Below are 21914 nucleotides of genomic sequence, written 5' to 3'. Positions count from 1 at the left end.
TTCCCCCATAGCTACTTAAAAGATGGTGAGATGATATTGCAGTTTGAAAACAGAAGTACTTGTTTTTAATGTGACAACAAACTGTTTACCCTTGAGAACTTTGCTGTCAAATAAAGTTGATCTATTTTTGAAATGTAAATTTAATTATTTTCCTTAATTTAAAATATTTTATTTACTAATTACATCGGATTATCATTATTAATAAATTTCCATATCAATAAATATCCAAAATGAGATGGCACCAGAAATGTACTAATCCCAATCGAAACGAATACTGATATAATAAATAAAATCCTAAATCTGAGTTAGTTTCAGGATGTATTTGCTATGCACTAAAGCCCAGAAGATATTGAGTTCAGTTCCTGCTCTATGCTAGTTGGTCTGATCTTATGCAGAACAAAACCTGGGACATAGGGCATAATTCTTCCCCAGCACAGGAAGACAAAGATCAGCTCGTATTTACACACTGTTCATAAATGGTGCAAATACAGCCTAATTCAACTGCGATGTTTCCTGTAATTTGTTCAGACTTGCACAGGAAAGATGTGTCAGGCCTCTGTGCTGAGCAATTGAAAGACTGCAAGCATTGCCCAGCAAGAGTCCATGTCGTCAGAACAACAGGGGCAAAATATGGGAGGGTTGGTGAGCATTGTGGCCAAACAGTTGGAAAAATGATTTTGGTTACAATCTTGGATAGGAGCAGAAAGGAAATTGGGAATAAATATAAATGGGAATCTAATTGCAGTAATGATTTTTCAGATAAAACATGTACGTTCACTGTAACCAATCTGATTTTCTGTTTGAAAAAAGAAATTGATAAAGTCCAGGATGAAGGTCTGCATTATCCATCATTGACTGTTTTAATGTGTTCTCCTTTATTGGTGAATCATTGTTTTAATATTGAGTGCCCTTTTATTGTTTATACTTGTTTTAATGCAACGATGTGCAAGACTTTTGTGCTTTTGCTATAGACCATTCACGAATTGTTGATTTATTTCTTAGTGAACCACAGGCAATGTGTTACATTGAAACATCCAATCTGGACGGGGAAACAAATCTCAAAGTACGACAGGTAAGTTGGATTCCACTCCAGGTTGCTGGGTCTGGAAAATGTTTCAGCAATATCGTTGGGACCAGAAGTACATTAAAGTTGTTTTTAATATTACCAGTGTGTAATAGAATGTAGTTCTTCCTTTGTTCCTGCACTCTAACAGATGGTGTGAAGATTTGGGAAGTAATGAAGTCACTGACCCATAAAATTTAGTTTGATTTAATAGTAGCAATGAAACACAAGATCACTCTGCTGAAACAGAGTTATGTTCTGATGAACTTAAAAATTAGCCTGAAACTTGGTATACACCTGTTCTATCTCATCTGTTCAGAATGACAGATTTATCAAACTTCAGTATTTCATCTTGTTTCTTATACCAGACCGCATTGACAATGATTTGATGTTCATGATCGCTCTAAAACTTGTCAGATTACCTTTGGTTAAAGGAGGAATGTTCTCAATGTGTTTTTCCAACAATATGAAGAATCCATAACTCTAAATGACATTGTCAGAAGTTATATTACCTATATTGCTTCTGAGATTTTTATGAGGAAGATCAATGCTTTAATTTGCATGACTCCAACAATTTAACATAGATGTTGCCATGCCAGCTGAATGACAGTAAAAATGATAATAGAATCAGTTTGGCTTTTGGCATTTCTCATTTGTTTGGTCATTGTCTTGAGAATTGTTTACTATGTTTGCAGAATTTCTGTTGAAAATAGAATTATCTAAATGCCATTTGTCCTTCTTTTCTTTTAGGGATTACCCATAACGGCTAATATTCTGTCCGTTGCAGATTTAGTGAAAATGGCTGGGAGTTTAGAATGTGATGGGCCCAACCGACATCTCTATGACTTCACTGGCAATCTCCAAATTGGGAACAATGGGTATTTTGAAGTTTTTAAAATGCTTGATTCTCTCCCTCATTTATATGATCTTTCTCTAACTTCAGTAGGTTGTCTTCCTCCCCAATATATAGGATAGGCTCCAGACCTCTGGATAGGATTATTTCAGTGAGCTCACCCCACATGAACATATAATTAGAAGAGCATAATTATAACACTAGAGGGAAACTAAATTAGAAATGTAAGCCATCGTTTTCAAAATCTCTTCAGAAACAAAAGGAAAAACTGATCTATGAACTCAGATACTAATCATCAAATTTCTTAACTTCGCAAGGAACATTTTGTGTTTTATAAAGGTGCTGTTTTCTCCAAATTTCATTTACTTGGATACAGTAGGCTTGTTGTATTGCATTTTTTGGAAACTATGCAACAATGTGTGCTATAAGAGGTTTGCATCAATGGAGGATTTTATAATCAACCTGCTGAGAGATGATGTTTAAGATTTCTGGAGAAGGTGGGGTTTTTAACCCAGAGGAATTTTATATTCTTCTTGATTGGTCATAGCACCACAAATTTTAATGAATACATCGTTAAGCATTGCCTTTCATTTTCTATTATTTTATCGCTAGAATTTATGGTATTGGGGAATTTGCATGCTGTCCTTTCAAATCTGAGCCATTCTTCACAAGACAAAGTAAAGAACAGGAAGCTTTTGTCTTATTTCCTTAGGTCATCCCATTTCATGCATGAACTGTAATTTTAGTGTTAAATATTAGGAAGAATAAATCTATTATCTTTGACCTTTAATACAAACTTTATTCCTGTAATTCTGATTCCACCCTTTTCATTGCTTAACATATCCTGTTCGAACTGACTCTTCTTACACTCAGAAACCTTCTTGAACCTGACTGTTGTTTCTCATCCTGCACTTAATCTATATCAAAAACTGTGTCAACTTTCACCAGTAAAGTTACCTGTTTCTGCTCCATCCTCAGCCAAAAGCTTTTCAGTGTTTGTAACTTGCACATTTGGACTGTTTCAAAGCTATCCTGGATGGAGTTTGGTTCTCTACATTCATATGTCCTGCTGCTTGTATCTGTGCTTGCTGACTAACCGTTCCAGTGCTCCAAAGTTTTCAAGTTTAAATTTGTAATTAATATATTTATAAATCCATTCGTGTTCTTGCCTTCTGTAGATCTTATAGCTTACTGATAAACTCTTGTTTATCCAATTCTGGTCTTACGTATTCCCTGTTTCCTCTGTCACCAATTGGTGGCCATTCTTTCAACCATTAAGTGCTGAAGTTTTGAAATCCCAGATCTCTTTGTATTGTTTCTCTCTTCACCTCTAAAAAATAATTTTTTGTGATGAGCTTTTTAAGCCAATCGAGTAAATCTAAAGTATGAACAATATTGAAACATAGGGAAAGCACAACAACCAGTTTGTGTACAGCTAGTTCCTTTAAACTGCAATGAGATAAATGAGCAATTTATTTGCTTTTTGTCATTATTTGTTAATGGATTAATTAGCTGGTGTTACAATCCTGTTAATAACTATTAATATTTAAGAGGTATCCAAACATCCTTAATTAACTGAAGAAGATGATAAGATTTATTGTTTCAAATGCAAAACAACATCTAGTATATAAGAGCTAAACAGAGCAAGTGCTACTAACATTGTTTATAATTACTTATTTTCCGAGCTCAGTTCTGCTTTACTTCTCTTCCCATCCCTTCTCCCAGATGTCCCTTGTACATTACAAGACTTACTCACCTCCTGAACCCCAAAGTCTGTCCACCATCTACAAAGCCAAGTCAGGAGTGTGATGGAATACTTTGCATTTGCCTGGGTTACTACAGCTCCAACAACACTCAGGAAGCTTGATAGTCTGCTTGCTTGTCACCACACTGACAAGCATGTACTCACTTTGCCACCACGCTGAGAGCAGCAGTGTGTATCATATACCAGATGCACAGAAGAAATTCATTTTAGGTCCATTAGACAGCATGACCATTACCATCTCGAAGGACAAAGGCAGCAGATGCATGAGAACACCACTGCCAATTTCAAATTCCCCTACAAGCAACTCATCGTCCTGACTTGCAAATATACTGTTCCTTCAGTGTCATTGGGTTACAATCCTGGAATTCCCTCCCTAATGGCGTTTACCTACACACATGGACTGCACTGGTTCAAGAAGACAGCTCATCACTACCTTCTCAAGGGCAACTCATGATGGGAAATATTTGCTAGCCCAGCCAGCAACACCCACATCCCATGAGTGAATTAAAAAAAATTTTGAAGGCTGATTCATTCTTTTAGGCGCCAATCCAGAAAGCGTGCAGTGGTCTTCCAGAATTCACTTTAATTCTCCTCTGTTGTAGCTTTTCTCCATGGTAATGGTTTATGGGGATCCTTCCATTAGCTTTTTTGTTAAACAGTCCTCCAACTTTTATTTAATACTTCGTGACTGTGGGTGTCTTAACCCACAAGCTGGTTGCCAGCAGATTCCTAACTGGCTTCTCATAGCTTCAAAACTAATACTGGTGAATCCTGGTGAGTCTCTTCTGTACCCTGTAGTGCAGTCACATCGTGTGTTGATCAGAACTGCACACAGTACTCTATCTGTGACCTAACCAACATTATATATAGCTCCATCATAAGCTCCTTATATTCAGTGCCTCAGCTAATAAAGGTAAGTATTCCATATACATCCTAACCACTGTATCGACCTGTTTTGCTGCCTTCAAGAATCTATGGACATGCACACCAAATTTCCTCTGTACTTCCAAAAGTCCTCCTATTCAATGTGTGCTCCTTCACCTGTTAGTGCTCCTAAAATGCATCAATTTTCACTTTTCATGATCAAATTCCATTTACCACTGTTCAGCCATATAGCCTCCTGGAGTCGAAGACTTTCCTCCTCAATATTTATCACACTACCAACCTCTGTGTTTTCTGCAAACTTACACATCACCTCCTTCATGTCCAGACCATTAATGTCCACAAAAAACAGCAAAGGACCTGGCTTTGTAACCCTGTGTTAAGCCACTGAACACAGACTTCCAATCACAAAAACACTCTTCAAATTCACCCTCTGTTTCTTGAGATTTGGATCCAATTTGCCAAATTGCCTTGGATTCTATGGTTCTTTTAGCTTTTTAACCAGTGTTCCAAGTGACACTGAGCGACCTTGTCAAAAGCCTTACTGCAGTCCAGATAACATCAACTGCACTAGCCTCATGGATAGTTATCTCCTTGAAAAATTCAGTGAGATTTATTAAAAGCTATCTTTTGATGACAAAGTCAGGCTGACTGTCCTTGATTAATCCTTGACTCTCCAAATGAAGATGAATTCTGTCACTTAGAATTTTCCCTGTAGATTCCCATCTATTCTTTGCTGAAAGTGCAGGCATGAGTAACATTGTCTCCTGTTTGCTATCTAAATCCATTGAGATGCAATCTACCCAAATAAACTACAAGTGCACGCTTCTTGAGAAAACATCCAATAATATTAAACAAAAGAACCTCTTCATACCATCTTCCACTTCTGTGACAGTGTGCATTGTTTTGAGGTGGGTCAACAAACAAAATAAGCTCATTAATTTCACCTTCATTCAACATAACTCTTCAATTTTGAAACCAATATGAATCATTTATGTTCCTAATATATGCAATTTGCCTTGTATTCACGCTATCTTGTTTCCAGTAAGAGGTCCAGAGCTAAGTCACTCTTTGTTTTAAGCTTCTTTTTTTTCATCACCACTCTGATCTTGTATATTAAAGATAGGTTAATTAAATGTAGGTTTGTCTTTACACTTGTCTTTACGATAATTTATTTGTTTCTTAACCAGTTTTTACATTTATCTTAACTTAACCCTTGAATTCCTAAAGTTTTATATTATAAAGTTATGAATTGAATACTTGCAGCCCTAGGATGACGTGTTTTGTTGAATGCAAGTGAATGCAGGTGAAAGAAATATTAAAGATGATACCTTCCACAGTATAGTACTTCTTCAGTACTACACTGAACTAGGATTTTGTTTTCAAAGTCCTAGAATCATGCTTGAACCTACAATATTGATACAGGAGTAACTATCATACCACTGAGTTGCCACCTTAGAATCACCTTCTTTGAACAAACTCACTACCACTCATATTATGTCTTCCTCCAATTTTTGTCTGATTATGTTTTTACCATGGGCTTGGTGTCTTTATCTATGTTAAAAGTACCATTTAAATTGATTTTTTGTTCACCCAGTTTACTTTTACAAGACCGTATACTTCTTCTGTCAGAAGTTTGGATGAGTGAACCCTTTCAAAGGGCATATGGGATTTGATCACTATGGAGCAATACCTAATTTCCACCCATTTCCTTGTTCATGGGAAATCTTTGTACTGAAGTCTTCAACACTCCTGCTTTATTGTAAGGCTTAAGGTATCCAGCCACCTGTAAATATACTCACTTTCTAAGCCTTGGTCAGTTGGTCAATTTTTGTTCAGTCTTTGCTAATTTTCACAGAGGTTCTTGTTTTCCCTTGGTAAAGTTTCCAAAGGCTATTTCATTTGTATGATGAGTGAATAAACAAATAACTCCCTGCAACTTAAAATATATTACTGGAAATAATAAAAGGTTCTAATTACTGCTAGTGATTTTTTTCTATAGATTGGCAGTCTTCAAACACTGTATTTCAAAATTCCTGCCATTTTATAATCACAGATTTAAGTGGCTTTGGAATTCACATTATTAAAACTATGACTTGGAATCAAATAGCTGTATGTTTCATGTAATGTGCAGAGTTCAGATTTGAATATGTAATGTTATCTTTATGCTGTTGCAGTCCTGTTCCTGTTGGACCTGATCAAATTCTGTTGAGAGGAGCACAGCTGAGGAACACTCAATGGATTCAAGGTCTTGTGGTCTATACTGGACATGACACTAAACTTGTGCAGGTTGATATCTAACTTTCTTATTTTTATTTCATTAAGTATGTAATTGCATCCTGTATTCACTTTTGAATAGTACATTAATGTTTATTGGTTTAAAAAGTCTGTTTCAACATCAGTTGTAACTGAACAGAAGAGAATTTTTCAAAATATGAAATTGGCTTATTTATTGTTGCATTTTGTTACAGCATGGTCTTTGATAAGTACATAATCTAATTGTTGGAGATTTTTTTCGTGTAAAATCAATGGGGATGCTGACCATTGTATGCATGTGCACATCTTCCAAGAATCTGGAGGTTACTGTCTGAAACATGTTATCTCTCTAATACTTCCCAAAAATGGCAGCTCATCATCTAATTGACCATTCAAAAGCATTGCACAAGGATTGAAAAGTATTAAATGAAATTATGTTTCTGCTAAGTGACTAATCTCACCTGGAAAATGTAGGGAATGTTCATTCTTATGTAAATACACATTGATGACAAAGTAAGTCTCCAATACTGCCAAACAACTTACTTGGTACTGAAAATGAACCAATGTGAAGTATCATTCCTTCAGCTTTTAACTGTTATGGAAGGTGTTTCTAAACAAAAAACATTTTTTGTTGTTTTTTTTCTTTGTTGTATGAAATCAGATGGACAACCTGGCATCCATCTCAGGACTGGGAATGCCAAGCAGCTATGCCAACCTTACAAAATCCTCCTTACTCTGGGATAAGTGCCAAAATTGGGAAAGCTATACCTAGACTAGCCAAGCATTATCCTGACATAGACATGGAATGGTACCTTAGAGGCAGTGTCACAGATAACAACATCACCAGCTCATATCCATTTCTGTCGTGGGACAGACCTAGCAGAGATGGCACCTCATTGAAATAAAGTTGGAAGGGATTCCTTGGGAGTATTCAGCATTGACTCTGAAACACATGAAGTGTCAAGTCATCAGGTCAAAGATGGGCAAGAAAATCTCCTGTTGACCACATAACACTGCCTGCCTGCCTGTCCCCAATAATGAATCACTACTTTTTCTTATTAAATACCACTTGGAGGAAACACTGAGAATGTCCAGGGGGCAGAAGGAACTTCATTGTCCATCTCTAAGACTGGATTGGCAGCCACACTACTGATGGAGCTGCTATGTCTTAAAGGACATAGCTAATAGACTGGGTTTATGGCAGGTCATGAAAGAGCCATAAGAGTAGAACATACATGACCTAATCCTCTCTAATCTGCCTACTGCAGATACATCGGTCCATGACTGTATTGGTAGGATTAACAACTACACATTCTGTATGGAGACAAAGTCCCAATGAGGATACCTTCCCGTATACGCCATGTATTTTTATTTTTGTGCATTTTTAAAACTGTGGACTGAAATGAATTGTTTAGAAAAATAGGAATTTGCACGTGAGAGTGGCTGTATGTTTTGAAAGCAAATAATTTGATATCTGTTGTGATCCCTATTTATGTATCTGTGGGTTCCAGCGATGTACAGATGAACTGGAGCTGAGGGTTTATTTACAAGTGACATGACTTGCTTTATGGACTAGGGACCAATTATCAGTGACCAAGGTGCTCTGCCTACCGATGTGATTGATTGTCAAGTGGCTGAACAGCTTGGGCTGTGAATCAGTCCAAAAGAAAGTAGTCAGACCAGACGGAAACCAGCAGATCTGCAGCAGCAAAAAGCATATTTTCTGGAGGGAGTCGAATGTTAGGAAAGTGGCAGAATTGCCATCCTGCAGCCTTCAACAGTTGAGGGGCGGGTGCTACATCAAGTGGAAGTTCCTCTTGCAGTATTATAAAATTCTATCACTGTGACCTGCTCTCAGCCTGCTTTTCCATTAAACTTTACATTATTAGGAAACCTGAACATATTGCACTCAGTACCTTCATCTAAACCATTAATGTTGGATATAGAAATGAAAGATAATTAGTTTTTTGGAAAATCATCATAGCAGCAGTGCTAGGTTGTGTTGGTATCAATAAAGTAAGTAACATTGATTCATAACATAGTGATAAGCAAAATAAAAATAAAGTATTACATAGTGAGGATTGCACAATTATGACCCCTTGCATATACAATGGTTAGAATGCATTGCTACTCTTAATTTACAGAACATGTTTATTGCTGCGTACATTTTGTATTACGGTCCATAAATCGTATGTTGAGCTGAATAATCTCCTATGCCACAAAATTTCTATGTTCATAGCTCAAGCCACACATTGATTTCAAAATCTTCAAATACCCATTGATCTTTTTGATTAAGAAGATACAGATTTGTTTTAACTTTTAATAAGGGTCCCACATGATCTGTCGCGGATTCTGTGATTTTGTTTTTAAGCTGTTGATTAACAGGAATTTGCCATACAATACCTCACGTCTATGGTGAAGAATTGAGTCCACCATAATGCTGGTGCTATTCACTCATGGAACATCTGGCCAGATATCATGCTGGTTGTCCAAGAGGAAGTATTTGCATATTCACGTTACAAACCATTTCCCTATATGCTTGGACATGCAACAGACAAACGTTTCCTTGCATGCTTTAGTTCTAAGGCTGTCAGCATGTGAACAAAGTTTATTAGTTAATAATAGTGTTGGTGTGCAAATTCTGTGTAATAATGTCAATGCTATCTTCCCGGGCAACACAAATTTAAAGCAGTCCCTCAAGTGAAGAGAAGATGATGAAAGGTCAATTTGGATAGTCTGTACCCTGTGGTGTTTTATACACATGGAATGTAATAGAATTTATTTGTGTTTTAATTTTTAATTTTAAATTAATTTTATGTAAAAGGTGCAAAATTTAACCAAACAGAGTTGTCCACTTAATGGTTTGGAATCAGTTAACCTGCTGAAACTCCAGTTCCACTATATAGAATGGAACATGAAATATAAATCAGAAAGCACAAAGATATTTAGGCATATGGTGGAAAATAAAACAACTTGTGGCACTTGAGTCTCTATGAGACATTAAGTGAGAAATAATGTGAGATTTCATTTCAATGTCTATTAAATACGAGCAATTTTGTTATTTATTTAATGGAGAAAGTTGAAATAACTAAATCTTTAGATGTGATGTCATAATATTTTAAAAGCTGAGATTAATTCTAAGGTCATCTTTAAATTCTGTGGAATCTGGGTTTGTTTAATTCTAATACGAGCTTTGCTTTATTTACATGGTCCTGTAACATTTGTAGGACTTCTATCAGATTGGTATGAGGGAGCATTCTGTAAGAGAATACTCACGTATGAATTGAGTGAATTCCCTATATGCACCAGAGTATTATCAGGAACCCAACAAAAATGTAGTTATCGCATCGAGCGCAAGTCCTCTCATAGTTCACGTTTTGATAGCAGAAGGAATTACTAGTGGGCAGCTTATCTTGGATTATTTAGCAGTTCATTTGAACAGCATAAGGCATTACAAAACAACATTTGCCATATAGGTTTGCAGGTCCTTTACTTTTAATTATTCTTTTCTAGAATGTAGACGTTGCTGGTTAGGCCTGTATTTGTAATTTCCCTTGAGAAGGTGGTGAGCTGCTTTATGGAATGGTTGCTGTCCATGTGGTATAGACACCCAACAGTGCTATTAGAGAGAGAGTTCCAAGATTTCCCAATGTGAACAGCGATGTAGTTCCAACTTATGTGTGGAGAAGAACTTGGTAGGTGGTGGTGTTCCCATGCATTTACTGCCATTGTCCTTTTAGGTTGTAGAGATTGCAGGTTTAAAGGTACTTTTGGAGTAGCCATGGGAGTTACTGTTGTGCATCTTGTAGATAGTATATACAATTGCCACTGTTTGTCTCCTGTGAAGGCACTGAATATTGAAGATGATGTCAAATAAGCAGTCTGCTTTGTACTGAATGGTATTGTGTTTCTTGACTGTTGGGGCTGCAATAGTCCAGGCAAATTGAGGATATTTCATAACATTCTGACTTGGTCCTTTTAAACATTTCTGGTACTAAATCAGAGAGCTGCATTCATAACAGCTATAAGTTAAAAATCACATAGCACCAGGTTACAGTCCAACAGGTTTATTGGGAAGTACAAGCTTTACCTGATGAAGGACCAGTGCTCCGAAAGCTAGTGCTTCCAAATAAACCTGTTGAACTATAACCTGGTGTTGTGTGATTTTTAACTTTGTCCACTCCAGTCCAATACCAGCATCTCCACTTAATAACAGCAGTAGAGGGGTGTACCTATACCTAATAGTCTGTAGCAATTCAAGAAGGCAGCTTAACACCATGTTTTTGAAGCAACCAATGTTGGCCTCACCTATGGTACCTGCATCTCAAGAAAGAATACGTTGCATTTAAACTAGCCTCACACCAATTTTTCAAGTCCATTATTTCAGTGAAAGTTTTGGTTCTTTCAAATCTTGCGTCCTGAGAGCAGCTTGTTTCTCTCAAATCTGACCAACAGCTACCATCTTTTACATTTCATGGACCATAAGACATAAGAGCAGAAATTAGGCCATTTGGCCCATCAATCCTGCTCCACAATTCAATCATGCCTTCTCCCCACCACCTTGATCCCCTTAATAGTCGAGAACCTATCTATCTCATGTCTTAAATGCATTCAATGTCATAGCCTCCACAGCTGTCTGCGGCAATGAGTCCCACAGATTCACCACCCTCAGGCTGAAGAAATTCCTCCCTATCTCAGTTCCAAAGGGCTGTCCCTTCACTCTGAGGCTGTGCCTTCAGGCCCTTATCTCTCCTACTAATAGAAACATCTTCTCCACGTCCACTCTATCCAGACCTCTCAATCTTCTGTACATTTCAATCAGGTCCCCCCTTATCCTTCTAAACTCCATTAAGAACTGACCCAGAGTCCTCATATGACAAGCCCTTCATTCACAGGATCATTTTTGTATAACTCCTCTGGACCCCCTCCATGACCAGCACATCTTTCCTTATGTACAGGACCAGAAACTGCTCTCCATATTCCAAATGCAGTCTGGCCAGAGTCTTATACATCCTCAGCAGTACAGCCTCAGTGAGAGACAGTGCTATTGTCAAAGGCTATGCATTTGTAAATAAAGGGTGACTGGTGATGTAATGCTGGTCTCTGAAGAGTTATTTCAAGTATCTCCTCAAAGTCTTCTAATAGATTTGTTGGGCATGACCTCCTTTTCATCTCCATTGGCTTGTCATTAAATTTTCCTTGAATCACAAATGCAGCAACAGAAATTCCAACATTTTTAAAACCATCTCCCATGAAAGCAGCTATGATGCTAAATGCTGCTTTGTCCTCAAGCTCTCAATATTCATTTCCAAAGTCTGGCCAAGACTTGATTACAGCATCTGTATTGGGTACATTTCTTCCACTTTGGAAACAATCCTTTTATTGTCGTAAACCTTCGATACCCAGTCCATGCTGAGAACTCCCAGGACAACTTCTCCTGATTACATAGCACTGTACTCCCACTTTCGCTGGGTCTGTCCTGCTGGTTGAACAGGACATAGCCAGTGATGAAGTGTTGTCTGGTACATTGTATGGGCACAGTATAGGCATGCCCCCAAAAGGCGATGTAAACATGTTGAATGTATGGGCATTAATGTACCACTTACAGTATAATGTGATTGTAAGAAGTTGTTTATTTTTGTAGGAAAGACTGAATAGCAGAATAATATTTCAATGGTGATACATTGGGAAATTTTACGTACAAAGGAATCTGGGTTTCATTGTACACTGGTCAGTGAATGCCGGTGCAGCAAGTAGTTTGGGAAGGCAGTAGGTTTGTTGACATTTATTGCAAGACAGTATGCAGGAGCAAACAATTTATTATGACAATTATACAGGGTCTTGGTGAGACCACACCCTGAAAGACAGTGTGATGTAGATACTAGAGTAATGTAGCATCACTGACTCATCTGAGCATTTCTTCTGAGTTCCATGGACTCATGCTTCACAATTTCGCAGTCAAATTGGGATTCATGTTGCATCTGAGAATTTGTTTTTGAAAATAGCTTTTATTTTGAAGAGTGCAAAATGCTGACCTTTCTTGGATTGCCTGCCATTTTTCAGGTTCATTGTGTCCAGAATCCACTGGTTTTTATCAAACCTTTTTGTAGGAAAACAGTGGGAGAAAATTTACAAATTTACAGATTAGTGAGCTGGGAGACAGAAGGGTCAGTGTTTTGGCACAGTTTATACTTTTGGTCTGTTTAGCTCATTGAATGTTACAGAAGCTTAAGATATAGAAATTTGAATTTTCTAAAAAAAATTGAAAAGTGTATCTGTTAGCCATAGCATATTAATTTCAAAATGGGAGGGATTATAGACTTTGAAAGTATGATTGTATGTCAATTATTTTTGTTGGTATGTTTTCTCAAAATGCAGAACTCTACTAAAGCACCCTTGAAGAGATCCAATGTTGAAAAGGTTACAAATATACAGATACTGGTTCTCTTCTGCATTCTAGTGGCCATGGCTTTGGTTAGTGCTGCAGGCGCTGAGATTTGGAACAAGAAGCACAGTAATTCAGACTGGTACCTGAGCTTAATTGGTAAGGATTATTATTACCATAAAAATTTCTCATTGATAACATAAGCAATAGTTTAAAAGAAAAATATTGTTCTTTATTTACTGTGTCCAATTTTGTTTAACATGTTGAGATGCCATTCACTGACACAAAACGCCTCCTCAAAACTCAACTTTGAACAATGGCCCACATTAAGTCTTAGTTTGTGTGTCTAGAGTTGTTAGTTTTTTGTAACCATTGAGGAAATGTAGTTCAGTTATTTCTAGATTGTTTTCCAATATTTTTTTATATAGATATTTTTATTAGAAATTTAACATTTTTACAAGTTTACAAAAATAAACAAAACTCTCAGATATAAACATTGATATACAATTAGCTCAAATATACAATAGCCAAGATTTGACAACAAAAAAAAAACAAAACAAAACAAAACAACAACAAAAAAAAACCCAAAAAAAAAACAACAAAAAAAAACAAACAGACAAAACTCAACTATCTACTAATCTAACCTACAACTAACCAGGGTGTATATTTAAGTCTCTTACATGCTCGGGATGTGTTAACAACAGATATGATAAAACCCGTATTCGTGCGGGATTCCTCCCCCGAGGGGCCGCGGACCAGCCAGGTTCGTAGTCTCAATTAAATAAAAGCCCTTGTTAGGATAGCCGAAATATCTGTATTTATGTAATTCAAAAAGGGCTGCCATATTTTATAAAATAATTCGGTCTTTCGGTGCACCATATTTGTAAGGAAGTCAAGGGGAATACATTCCATAATTAGTCTGTGCCAATTTGAAAGTCCAGGGGGGCCCTCCGCCACCCAGTTCATCAGAATATTTTTCCTTGCACAGAAAGAAAGAATAGAAAATAGTCTCTTCCCATACGTGTCCAGGGAGGGGAAGTTCGAAAAGCCCAAGAGGAGAGATACGGGGTCCACTTTTATTTCCGTTCCTAAAATTTCTGTCAGGGTACTTGCTACTTTAGTCCAATATCCACGGATCTTATGACAGGTCCATAAGCAATGTACAAGAGTGCCCACCTCTATTTTGCATTTAGGACACATTGGAGATGCTCCTGCCTTAAATTTTGCCAATCGAACCGGTGCTATATGGGCCCTATGAAGTATCTTCAGCTGGATAGCCTGGGTTCTGTTACAAATAGTAATTCTTCTAGCATTTTCCCAGATATCATTCCACGTTTCTGTGGAGATTTCTAGTCCCAGATCCTGATCCCATGTTTTAAGCAGATTATCCATATCTCCCGATACTTCATCATGTAGCAAATGATAAATATTACTGACGGAAGATACCCCCACTGGTCGTAGGACACTACATTCTCTATCGGATTTATAAAGACTATCTAATAACGTAGTCTTCTTCTGTATAAAATCTCGAATTTGGAAGTATCGAAAGAGGTCTCCATTGGGTAATCCGAATTTCTGACGCAGCTGTCCGAAAGACATCAGGACCCCATCTTTAAATAAATCCCCAAGACATGAGATACCCCTGGCTCTCCAGAGTTTAAAAGTGGCATCTGTTAACCCCGGTTGGAATCCCCATGCTCCCACTATCGGTGCATAGGGGGATGTTTTATGTGAATTACCCTCATTTTGCCGCATTATATTCCAAGCCTTGATTGTATTCAGTATTATAGGGTTTTTACAGTGATCTGTAATGATTTTCCTCTTGTCTGAGAATAAAAGGTTAATAAGTGGGTATTTTACTTGAGAAGCCTCGATGTCCAACCAGATTGATTGTGGATCAGACAAGACCCAATCAGCTATATAACTTAATAGGGAACTTAATTGATATTTCCTAAAATCTGGGAAGTCCAATCCACCCCTTGCCTGTGGAAGCTGTAGCTTCTTCAGCTTAATGAGGGGTCGCCTATGGTTCCAGATAAAGGAACTCAGCCAGCCGTATAATTTACATAAAGCTGTCCTCGGCAGCATCACCGGAAGCATTCTCATAGGATATAGGAGACGGGGCAGGATATTCATTTTGATTAATGCTATTCTACCCAGCCAGGAAATTGGCAGGTCTCCCCATCGCTGGAGGTCCTGCCTTATCCTTTCCAATAAATACACAAAATTAGCCTTATACAACTGACCAAATACTGGAGTAATAAAAATGCCTAAATATAAGAAACCCTCCAGGGACCAGCGAAAGGGAAAAAGGGAACCGTCCGCTAAGCGGGGTATCACAGCAAGGCCACCCATTGGCATAGCTTCCGATTTTGAAAAATTAATTTTATAGCCTGAGAATGCACTAAATGTATTAATAACTTGGATTAAGCGAGGTATGGACATCAAAGGGTTACTGAGGAATAGAAGAACATCATCTGCATAAAGGGTAATTTTATGTTTACCTGTACCAATCCTTGGGGCCACTATGTTAGGATCAGCTCGTATAGCTTCTGCTAGTGGTTCAATTATTAGCGTGAATAACAATGGCGAGAGGGGACATCCCTGACGGCAGCCCCTACCCACACTGAAGCTATCCGAGCCTAATCCATTGGTAACCACAACTGCTTTGGGATCACTATACAATGTTGAGATCCATTTGGTAAACACCTGTCCAACACCAAACCTCTCCAATGTGTAAAACAAATATGACCATTCGACCCTATCAAATGCCTTTTCCGCGTCTAATGAAACCACTACTCCTGGTATCTTTCCCTGATGACAAGCTTGAATCATATTCAGAGCCCTTCTAACATTATTGGATGATCTACGGCCCTTAATAAACCCCGTCTGATCCTCCTTTATAATATGTGGCAGTATCCTTTCTAATCTCAGTGCTAACGTTTTAGAGAGGATTTTAAAATCTACATTTAGCAAGGATATTGGTCTGTATGATGTACAATCTTCTGGGTCCTTTCCTTTTTTGATGATAAGAGAGATATTTGCCTCTTTCAGCGAAGGTGGGAGACAGCCCTGACTATATGCATAGTTATACATGTCCATAAGTGGACCAACCAGTATTTCTGTAAATTCTTTATAGAATTCAGCTTGAAAGCCATCTGGGCCCGGCGTCTTGCCATTTTGAAGGTGCCTAATTGCATCAACTATTTCTTGGGGTGTAAGAGGAGCATTTAGGACCGATATTTGTTCCGGAGTTAGGTCTGGAAAAGTCAAATTTTTAAAAAATGACTGCATCCTCTTCGCCCTATCTTCACAATCCTGTGATTTATATAACTCAGAATAGAATTTTCTAAAGGTCGCATTAATCTTTTTATGATCATGAGTCAAAATACCCGTACTTTCCTTAATAGACATAATCGTCTGAGGGGCCTTTTTTTTCTTTGCAAGAAATGCTAAGTATCTACCCGGTTTGTCGCCATATTCATATAATCTTTGCTTTGCAAATAATATTTCCCTCTTAGCCGTTTGAGTAAGTGTAGTATTTAGAGCTGTCCTAAGAGCTGTAATCCTTTGCAATTTAATAATAGAGGGTCTATCAGTGTATGCTGTTTCAGCCGCTTTTAAGCGGGCTTCAAGCAAACGCTGTTGTTCTCCTTTTAATTTCTTCTGGGTCGCTGAGTAGGAGATGATCAAGCCTCGCGTGTAAGCTTTGATGGTCTCCCACATCATTGACGGGTTGCTAGCTGTACCTGAATTAATTTCTAAAAAAGTTTTAAATTCTTGAGAGAAGTACTTTACAAATTTACTATCTTTCATTAAGAAGGGGTCCATACGCCAATGCCGAGGGGATGTCCCACTGTTCCTCGCCTTAGTTTCCATATATACAGCAGCGTGGTCAGAAATTGCTATATTACCTATTTTACAGGATGATATGGAATTTAAAAAAATTGAGGGGGCAAAAAACATATCAATTCTGGTATGACATTTATGTGGATTAGAGTAGAAAGAAAAATCTCTACCCTGTGGATGAAGACATCTCCATACATCTACTAATCCTAATTCTTTGTTCAGATCCATCAATTGTCTAGATCTGGGAGATACTCCTGCAGTACTCTTGGGAATCCTGTCTATTTCCGGATCCATAATACAATTAAAGTCTCCCCCTATAATTATATGACGGGCATCAAAAGCCATCAATTTTGAGAAGGCTTCTGTTATAAATTTAAAGGGGTGTGCCGGGGGGCAGTACAAATTTAAAATCCCATATTCCTCTCCATTTATGAGAGCTTTAATCAAGATATATCGTCCAGATTCGTCTTTTATCTGCTTTAGGATTTTGAAAGGGAAATTCTTCCGAACAAGAATAACAACTCCCCTGCTTTTTGAGCTAAAAGAAGAAAAAAAGGCCTGATCAAATCCGCCCTGTCGTAATTTCAAGTGTTCTTTATCTGACAGATGCGTCTCCTGTAGGAGAGCTATATCAACTCTTTCCTTCTTAAGATTTGATAATATTTTCTTCCTTTTAAGTGGCGAATTACTCCCTTTGACATTCCAGGTGCACCACTTAACCGATTGATCAACCATAATCCTCTGGGCCAATCCGAGACCCCTCGGGAGGGGGAACCCTATCCAGAACATCCCGAGCATGGAACATGTAAAATTTACAAAAATAAACCCTCTTTAATACACCCACAACAATACAGTAAAAAACTATTTCTAAATAAAAAAAATATAAAACGTATCTAAGTGGAGACTTTCCCCCTTGTTCCCAGGGGGCATCACTTCCTCTCCAAAAATCCCTCATATCCTCTCCCAACCAATGCCCCACCCTTGACCCAGGCACTCCTCAATAAAGTGAGGAAAATTCAAATATAATACAAAGCTAGAGTTAACAGTGAGCACCCCACCCCCACCAACACCTGGGTATATTTGGTAATGTTAATACCATATATAAACATATAACTATAAAATTACCAGTTCAACAAATAATAATTAAATATGATAATACAAAATAACGAAGGGAAAAACAACCCCGCTCCTAAAGACAGAGGTAAAATCGAATAAGGTAACCACCTCCCCCCACCAACATTAACCAAATCCCCCAACTTATATATACATATATATACATACACATACATATATATATATATATATATATATATACATACATACACACACATATACATACACCCCTCATATACACATAAAATAATAACAGAAAACAACTCCAAGGGGGGGGCGGGGGGGAGAAAATCAAATCCCTCTCCCCTCCCCCCATAATAATATTAAGCAATAAGGTAAGAAAAAAAAAGGGAGGGGATATAAACCAAAACGGGGGGGGGGGGGGGGGGGAAGGCAGACCAACATCCATTATGTCCTACAGTTTATCTAAGAGAGTCCAAGAATTCCTTAGCCTTTTCTGGTGATCCAAAGTTATATACAGAACCTTCATGGTTAAAGCGTAACATCGCTGGGTAGCGTAAGGAGTATTGAACATTTAAGTCCCTTAAACGCTTCTTCGCCTCGTCGAATGCCTTCCTCTTTCGAACCAGAGCCGGGGAAAAGTCCTGAAATAGCATGATCTTGGATCCTTTGTAGATCATAGCTTGGGGGTCTTTTCCGAGATTTCTAGAGGCTTCTAGGAGTATCTGCCTCTCCCTGTAGCTCTGCAGCCGGAACAGGACCGGGCGTGGGCGCTGGTTCGAGCCGGGCCCGCGTATTGCTACCCGGTAGGCCCATTCCACCCTTACCTGGCCTGATCCAGCTTGCAGATTTAAAAGTTGTGGCAGCCACTGCTCCAGGAATGCTGTAAGCTGGCCTTCCTCTTCCTGCTCGGGAAGGCCCAGCAAACGAATATTTTTTCGACGACCTCGATTATCGAGGTCGTCAATATGATTTTCCAAGGTCCGGACTCGCTGCTCGAGAGTCCGGACCTGATCCACGGCCGATTGAGCGGTTGTCTCCGAGGTCGCGGCCTTTAGCTCCGCCCCTCCGACTCGGCGTTGAATTTCATCAATTTCACGGTCGTGCTTCTTCAGCGCGGCCGACAGCGACTCCCAACGATTCCTGGATTCGACGATAAAGGCATCGATCTTCGAGTCAAGCTTGGAAATCATTTCTGTAAGGCTTGCTACTGTTGGTAAGTCCCCCGGGGCGGCTGTGGACGCCTCTGCTGCAGCTGGAGAGTGTGGGGGAGGGGTTGCTGCTTGCTGAGAGCTGCGGGCTCCCTTCCCTTTTGTCATTTTAACTTAGGATAAAGTTGCTTAAATGTAGCTTAAATGTAATATTAAACCACTAATTCAGTTACTAAACTATTATAAATGATTTATAAATTATTTGGTGAGCTTGGTAGGGGGTAGGTGACCCACTGTGCCCAAGTCTTGGGAGGAGCACTATAGACTCAGTCTTACTGGGTCGCCGCCATCTTGGATCCCCCCATTTTCCAATATTTAACAAATGCAAAAAATGCTGGATAATGCAAGATAGACAGAAAACTGTGTAATATAGGCCAGTTAACTGAATATCCTTCATAGGAAATTGCTAGAATCCATTATTAAGGAGGTTATGGATGGGTACTTAGAAAATCATAATGGGATGAGGTAGAGTCAACATGATTTTGTAAAAGGTAAGTCATGAAAGAAAAGAGTGGATGCTGAAGTTCTGAAACAAATCCAGAAACTGCTGGTGAAATTCAGCAGGTCTGGCAGCATCTGTGGAGAGAAGGCAGAGTTAATGTTTCAAGTCCAGTGACCCTCCTTCAGAACTGATGATGTAAATCATGTTTAGCATGCAAGGAATGGAGGGATATGGACCAAGAGCAGGCAGAAGGGATTAGTTTAATTTGACAGGTCATGTTTGGCACAACATCATGGGCTGAAAGTCCCATTTCTGTGCTGTATAGTTCTATGTTTGAACTAACAAACTAGAATTATTTGATTAAGTAACAAGGGAAGTGGGTACAAGGAGAACTGTAGATGTAAGTACTTGGATTTCCAGAAGGCATTTGACAAATTAAAGGTTAACTTGGACTCTGGACCTGACAAAGTCTTATCACATCAGCCTAATCATGGGAATGAAAATAACCTGTTCAGCAACTGAAAGATGACAAAATTAAATCTGAGTAAAGGGCATCAGCATCCATCACCAAGAGTGGCTCAGCAGCATGACAACAGACCAAACAGGCCTCATGCTAAAGGACAGAGCTGCTTCACTGGGCTTGTGAAAGATGTTGAGACAACTAATGAAAGGTCAACATTTATTTGACATAAGCCTCACCAATCCAGCAGTCACAGATGCATCTGTCAATCAGAGTGTTGGTAGGACTGACCACTCTGCAATCCTTGTTGAAAACAAAAGTTTCAACATCACACTGAGGAGTTTAAAAACAGTGCAAGAGGGCAAAAATCCAAGAATCTGATAACAAGGTTACTTGAAAGAATTTGAGCAACACATCATTGGGAGGTATTCAAAAACTAGATTCTATGGGCAGAGTGTGGACATTACCATAAGGTAAAGGGTGGTACTGCAAAATCTAGAATTCCCCAATTATCCAGAAGTATACAGGGTGAAGTAAAACAAAAGTGTGCAGCTTATGACAATCTCAAAGCAAATAGTACTTCGGAAGCTTAGAGGAAGGTAAGGTTAAAACAGAAATTAGGAAAGCAAGGAAAGAATAATTGGCTGATTTAAAATTAAGGAAAATTAAAAGATGTTTTATCAGTACATTAAAAATGAGAAGAATAACAAAGAAAATGGTTAGGCCTATCAGAGATGTACATGGTGACTCAAATGTAGATGCAGAAGATGTGGATAGGGTTCTTAATGAGTGTTTTGCCTCTGCCTTCACAAAGGAGAGGAATCATGCAGCTGTCCAATTTAAAGAGGAGGAGTGTGAATAATTAGTTTTAAAAAGTGCACAATAAGAAGGGAAGTACAGGAGGGAGTGACCTCCTTGAAGTTGGATAAATAACTAGGGTCAGATGATTTGTGTCCTAGGCTGTTAAAGAAGCCAAGGAAGAAATAATGGATATTCCAAGGATCATTTTCCTTTCCTCATTAGATACAGGCAATGTGCCAGAGGATTGAACGTCTGTGAGCATTATACATGAAAGGCGGTGAGGGATAGGCCAAATAATTATAGGCCAGTCAGTCTGACCTCGGTGAGAAAATTACTCATATTAATTTTTCAGAGATTAACTGTTACTAGGAAGGTCAGACATTCATCAGCAAAAGCATGGGTTTGTTAAAGGAAAGTAGTGTCTTATTAACATAATTGATTTTTTTCAAGAAATATCAAGGAGGATTGATGAGGATAGTTTAATAGATATTGTGTACATGAATTTTAGTCAGACATTTTAGTCAGGCATTTAAGAAGATCCCTCATAGCAAACTGGTCAAAAAAAAATAAAGCACATGGCATACAGAGAAATATGGTGCGTTGGATTCAAAATTGGCTTAGTGACACCTTTTTTTTAATAGAAAGTGATTTCCACTGGTGTTCCACAGAGCTCAGCTTTAGGTCCATTGCTGTTTGTGTTACATTTTTAATAATTTGTACTTAAATGTGTGAGGCATGATTGAGAAATTTGAAGATGACACAAAAAATTGGTTGAGTAGTTGATAGTGTTGACTTCGGGAAAATATTCTATGGTTTTGGCAAGTGAACAGATAAATAGCAAATAGAATTCAATCCAGAGAAGTGTATTGTGGA

At 38.3% G+C, this 21914-nt stretch overlaps 1 protein-coding gene across 4 annotated transcripts in view; it reads left to right on the top strand.

Moving 5' to 3' along the window:
* atp8a2 (ATPase phospholipid transporting 8A2) overlaps positions 1-21914 on the top strand; it is a 573039-nt gene that overhangs the window by 183583 nt on the left and 367542 nt on the right. For all 4 annotated transcript variants that reach the window (XM_087988186.1, XM_043691978.2, XM_043691979.2 and 1 more), the window contains 4 exons: positions 1003-1072; positions 1814-1941; positions 6741-6852; positions 13198-13363. In XM_087988186.1, coding sequence (XP_087844312.1) covers positions 1003-1072; positions 1814-1941; positions 6741-6852; positions 13198-13363 — 476 coding nt within the window. The remainder of the gene's footprint in view (positions 1-1002; positions 1073-1813; positions 1942-6740; positions 6853-13197; positions 13364-21914) is intronic.

The sequence above is a fragment of the Chiloscyllium plagiosum genome, unplaced genomic scaffold (assembly GCF_037043375.1).
Source record: "Chiloscyllium plagiosum isolate Xiang-an unplaced genomic scaffold, Cpla_swu_hap1 HiC_scaffold_6, whole genome shotgun sequence".
Taxonomy (NCBI): Eukaryota; Metazoa; Chordata; class Chondrichthyes; order Orectolobiformes; family Hemiscylliidae; genus Chiloscyllium; species Chiloscyllium plagiosum.
The sequence above is the reverse complement of the archived record's forward strand: the minus strand, read 5'-3'. Positions and strand labels throughout refer to the sequence as shown.